This window comes from Carassius auratus, unplaced genomic scaffold, assembly GCF_003368295.1.
Source record: "Carassius auratus strain Wakin unplaced genomic scaffold, ASM336829v1 scaf_tig00031891, whole genome shotgun sequence".
Classification (NCBI taxonomy): Eukaryota; Metazoa; Chordata; class Actinopteri; order Cypriniformes; family Cyprinidae; genus Carassius; species Carassius auratus.
Window position 1 is genome coordinate 270335 of NW_020525955.1, and position 5984 is coordinate 276318.

Below are 5984 nucleotides of genomic sequence, written 5' to 3' on the forward strand. Positions count from 1 at the left end.
AGCTTTTTTTTTTGTTTTGGTTTAGGCTTGTTCTGACTAGTCGTACATTAATTCTCCTCTACTCAGCTCTGTCACATAAAGTAAGCACACATAAACATGTATTTGCAATACTAGCCATGTAACTTCACCATATTTATAATAAACTATGTACTAATGGTAATCAATCAGTATACGCAGTGCAGGCAGGTAATCAATATACGCAATGCAGGCAAACAGAGCGCGTGTCAGGTGATAAGAAACCAATCTCAAACGTCGTTTAGAAAACGGTCCTGTCCGAATAGGGCTAATGACAGAAAATGCTTTTGTTCCCACAGAATCTGTACTCGTTTTTCAGAGAAATGATGAACCTCTTCATTTTCGTCCCAGTGTGGGTTTTACAGCATGGTAAGACATTGTTTCTGGTGAACGAATGGCTAATATGAGCAGTATTCTGCACTAGCTTTCATAACGTTATAGGCTAACCGTTTTTTGTTTGTTTGTTTTTTGTAGTATTATTATGAAGACGGCTTGGGCTGTGCAGCCTACGAAAAAATATTATACTTCAAGTTTATTTTACAAAATATACTTAAGTAAAGTTCAAGTATATTTTTAAGTATACTTCATGTACCAAGTAGGCCTATACAAATATCAGTGTTCTAGTAGTATACTTGTAAGTGTACTTTTTCAATACTCCTTGGGACTAAATTGGCCCACTTTCTAGTATATAAAATGATACTTTTAAGTATCCTTTAAGTATAACAGTAGCGAACTTTGAGTACACTACTAGTTTACCTTTGTGTTTGTAGTTTGTACTGCAATTATACTAAAAGTGAACTTATATGTATGGTGACAGTTTACTAATTCAATACTTTGTAAACTTTGAAGTATAGTCCAATAAACTACTTGTTTAGTAGTTTTATACTGCAAGCTTTGGCCTAATGGTTAGAGAGTTGTACTTGTAACCCAAAGGTTGCAGGTTCGAGTCTCAGTGCTGGCAGGAGTTGTAGGTGGGGGGTGAATGAACAGTGCTCTCCTCCATCCTCAATATTCATGACTGAAGTGTCCTTGAGTAAGGCACTGAACCCCAGTTGCTCTCCGGACGCTGGATCTATAGCTGCCCACTGCTCCGGTTGTGTGTTCACTTCTCACTGCTGGGATGGGTTAAATGCAGAGCACCAATTCTGAGTATGGGTTACCATACTTGACAAATGTCACGACTTTCACTTGACATGCTATAATGTGCATGGTTGCCAAGAGTGTTCACATGTGAACATTTTATGAACCTGAAGTCACAGTCAGATCTCACCTATGTTTGAAGTTATGCTGTTTGCATACCCACCTGTGTGATCGAGTTCAAGCCAAACAGTGACAACGAAACCTACTAAGGTCACAGAATACAATGGTCAAAGAATTCGGTGTAACAAAATTAAATGTTGTAGTCATATTAATAATAATAATAATAATATATTTTATTTATAATGCGCTTTTCTCACACCCAAAGCACTACAACAATGTAAAAAAAAGTAATTGTAAAATGTTGTCTGTTTTGCAATGCATTAAGAATAGTGTGTTCAGTCATTGAACTGATACATTATGACTTTATCTGGGATGTCATTTCTCAAAATTGAGAATTAGCTGATTGCCAACTAATTAAATTTAGTAATTTACAGAAAAACAGAATGTACTGTTTGTTGTATATATCCTATGTTCTTAGAAGTGAATTATGATTAACTGTTACATTTCTTCCTCAGGTGTGTCTGGTTTTGATACAGATCTAGAGTTAGTGATTGTGATGGAGGGAGATTCAGTCTCTCTGTACACTGATGTTAAAACAAATCAACATGAAAAGATTAAATGGTTTTTTAATGACACTCGTATCGCTCAAATCAGTGACTCTCTCAGTAAGACCTGTACAGATGTTGAGTGTAATGAAGGTACTGAGAGATTCAGAGACAGACTGAAGCTGGATCATCAGACTGGATCTCTGACCATCACAAACATCACAAACACTGACTCTGGACTTTATCAACTACAGATCATCAGCAGCAACAGCATCAGTAAAAAGATCTTTAGTATCACTGTCAATGGTAAGTCATTTAATAAATGTTTAAAGACATGATTAATGTGTTTATTACTACATCAGTGGGTTTCAGTTTATTCCCTTTACTAGTGCATTTGCGATCCAGACATTTGTTGACCCTTCCAATATGACCTACTTTTACCATCTGTTTAAATTAATTTAATATTTACACAGACTAACCTACTATAATATCCTGCAGCAGATGTTTATTTGTGTTTCAGAAGTTCCTGGTGCAAAGACAGACAAAGCGGGAGGATCTTTTACTTTAGACTCTGGTGTGATGAAAAACCCAGACGCTTTGATGACGTGGTACTTCAATGACACTTTCATAGCAAAAATGAACGGCGATCACAGTAGGATCTGTATAGATGATCAATGTGAAGATGCTGATGAGAGATTCAGAGACAGACTGAAGCTGGATCATCAGACTGGATCTCTGACCATCACAAACACCAGAACCACAGACTCTGGAGATTATTATCTTGAGATCATCACCAACGGCAGCAGCATCCACCGGCACCACATTATCAGCTTTGTCGATGAAAAGGGCTTCAGTGCTCCCATCACTGACGAGTTTATTTCAGTCTGTAAGTTCATTTATCCTTGAGCAGGTTTAATGCTTTTTGTTTCATTGTGGCCTGTCTGAAAAAAAAAAAGAGCTCTCAGTATTAAAACACATTTGAGATCAACTCCATCACTGTTGCATGCTCATCAAATTAAACTCATTTGTCTCAACAAATGTGTATAGCTCACAGGTTGAAAGTTACTAACATGAACAATGCGTAAAATTAGTCAGTGTTTCATTGAGCACCAGATGGACCCATTTATTAGTTCACTCAAAAGCATACAACTGATAAAGTTTGAGAAGTGCATGACATGTAACGAAAATCTCAGTAAAATTTAATTTCATTGAGCTGTAGTAACACTGACTTCCTTTTTTAATTACAGATTGGATTGTGTGTTTATTTGCTGTAGCAGCAGCAGCATGTGTTCTTCTGGCCATTACAGGTGAGAATTGCTGGATTTGTGCTTTCTGTATTTGTATGTGTGATGTAGTTTCATTCACCAGTATAAGTGAATTTAAAATAGTGATGCCTTTTGAATGTGAATGTGGATTTTTAACTGCAAGTTAGAAATATTGTTTCAAATAATTTGCAGAAAGTCACATGATGCAGTTTTGTTTTTGCGTGCCATTTAAATAGAAACAGCCAAATTCTTCCTGAAAGGTTGTGGGTATTTTAATCTCTGAGTATTTTGTCATTATGACTGAAACATCAATCCTGTTAATTTATGTTCAATCTGTTTTCTTTCAGGAGAATGGTGTAGAACATTTACCTGTTAAAAAAGACCATCCTGCATCCCTCATTAAATAATCTGGTAGACCTATACTACCTATATTACCTATTATTGCATCAAAGTTTGGTAATACTTTACTATATTTATGGGGTTCATTTTTCAATTTCATCAGTTGTTTATTATTCATGCAACCATACATATTGCTGTTATTGTTTTTATTTATAACCATTATATAGCTGATAACTTTGTCTAGTGCTCTCATGAATGTTTATAGCATGATTTGTGAAAATTTAACTACTATACTGAATGACCTAGCCATTGACTTCTTAATGGCCAGTGTTTGCATATTTCATTTATTCTGTACCCTAATTTACTTTTTCTACAGATCTCTGCACTAGTGTTAGACAGCGTTTTGATAGTGTTGATAAACTTTGTGACAAGTAATATTATTTTTCCCTTACTGAATGTCAGCAATGCCCTGTCCCTTCTTTTAGACCAGGGCTATTCAATCACTTTCATTTGAGGGCCGGATTATCGTATTGAAAATCTGATGGGGGCCAAGGGGGCCATCCCAATCTCTTTATGTGGGGGGGTGGGGGGTGGGGGGTCCTATAAAATAATGGATTAAAATGAAATGCGTACAAATCACACATTTTCTGTAAATAATCATGACTAATTGATTACTAATATATTGTCATCATTTCACACTGAACCTCCAAATGAATGTATAAACAACATAAAGATAGTATATTTTAAATATTTAATGACATCTCTTTACAAAGTCTCATTAATAACATTTTTTTTTTTTTGATAATACTGCTGATGATGTCTCTATTAAACGCATCTTCCTCTCAATTGTAGCCATTAATTATAGCCATTCAACATTATAGTATAATTATTAAGTGCTATTTTTTAACATTTATCTAGGCTCTGAAAAATATAACAACTTTTAATTTAATGTAAAACAATCTTCACATACACTATAAATTGTATACGCATAAACTATATAGATTAATCTTTATTCAAGCAACAAAAGTTAATCAGCGACTAGAAGAGTCGAGTGATTTCTCTTTGTTTCCGTGATTTCCATTAATGATGGACTTCAGCAAGTTTCACTTTAAAAGCAATGCTGTCTTTTTCAAATCTGATGTGCTTGAGTGATTTCTGACACATATAAGGTTTTTGTCCCAGCTCTTTACGATTATTTTGGACTTTATAACTCATTTAAGGCCATGTTTAAAAAATCATTTGCCAAAACTGTGTATTTTGACATAATTGTGTGTGTTTTTGTAGCTTGAAGTACTACTGGCACGCGCGGCTAGCCAGCATTAGTGGTGGAAATTATGATTCTTTCAAGAGATTTGTTCATTTGCAGTTCATTCACCAAAATGATTCGTTCAGATTGCTTCACTGATTTGTTCAGTGACCATTTCTATGTTTTACACAAAATATGCCAGCAGGTGGCGAAAAAGAGTGTCATGTGTTATGTCTTAAGTCAAGGAACGTATTCACTTGTTACAAAAACTGATTTGATTTTATTAAAATGTGTGCATTATAATCGCATTCAATATATATTTAAGTTGCTCAGATGAACAAAGCACAAGGTTTTCTTGCATTTTAATTGTTTTGTCAGACAGTTCATATATTAGCCTATAAATCAGAGATTAAAAGTGGAATTATGTTCTGTATGCTAAATATGTAAACAAGTGTATGTGCACAGTACCTATAACTGCGGTTTGCATTTTGCAAGATTGACATGCTAAATGGCCAACTGACCCGGTTTACTCTCATTCATTTTGCTCACGAATGACATGCATCCGTTCATTCAACTCGTTCGTGAATGACATACCAGTTCAGTCATTTCATTCACGAACGAGATGTACGAAACCATTCAACTCGTTCACGAACGACATGGGTACCAGTTCAGTTGTTTCATTCACGAACGACACGTGTCAGTTCATGCAACTCGTTCGCGAACGACATGTGTACCAGTTCAGTCATTTCGTTCATGAACGATAAGATCTCTAGGTCTCGTTCAGACTCGTTCAGTATGAAACTCGTTCAGTGAAGGGTGTATTCGTTCACTACATTCAAAAAATCACATGCTCCGTCACATGTCATAATCTAAGGCTATTGGCTCGAGGTTCAGTAACTCTTTGACAGGATGAAACAGTTCAAAGATACCCGGTTCACCGAGCTTCGCATGCGCTGCTGTGGAGGGAGGAATTTCAGTTAACGAGAAATATGAGTCAGTGGATTTCGTGAACGAGAACGATTCATTCACCTAAAATATTCTTTCAAAAAGACCATTCATGAACGACACATCACTAGCCAGCATACATTCAGATGAACGCCAGACTTTCAAACTAAACTGCATTTGATTATCACCAATATTCGTCCAGTCTGCGCTATTTCTGCGTTATGAACGATAACACTGTATTTATACTCGTTTTAAACTAGACTTATGGATATCTCATAACTCCCTCACACAAGCTCTTGCCAATGCCGCCATCTATTGATGTTGCATTCTCGGTAGATTGTAAGTTAGTTGTTGCCAGGTTTTCACAAAACCAGCCTTACTCTACTCAAAACAAGCCCAAAACTAGACCAATCGCTTTTCGAGGATGTC

The 5984-nt window shown here is 36.0% G+C and overlaps 1 protein-coding gene across 1 annotated transcript; it reads left to right on the forward strand.

Moving 5' to 3' along the window:
- The first annotated feature begins 222 nt into the window (after positions 1–222).
- Positions 223–3472, forward strand: LOC113080629 (uncharacterized). Its single transcript, XM_026252791.1, has 5 exons — positions 223–384; positions 1731–2066; positions 2221–2646; positions 3008–3067; positions 3373–3472. The coding sequence occupies exons 1-5, from the start codon at positions 297–299 to the stop codon at positions 3399–3401; spliced, it is 939 nt and encodes a 312-aa protein (XP_026108576.1). The 5' UTR covers positions 223–296; the 3' UTR covers positions 3402–3472.
- The last annotated feature ends 2512 nt before the right edge of the window (positions 3473–5984 follow it).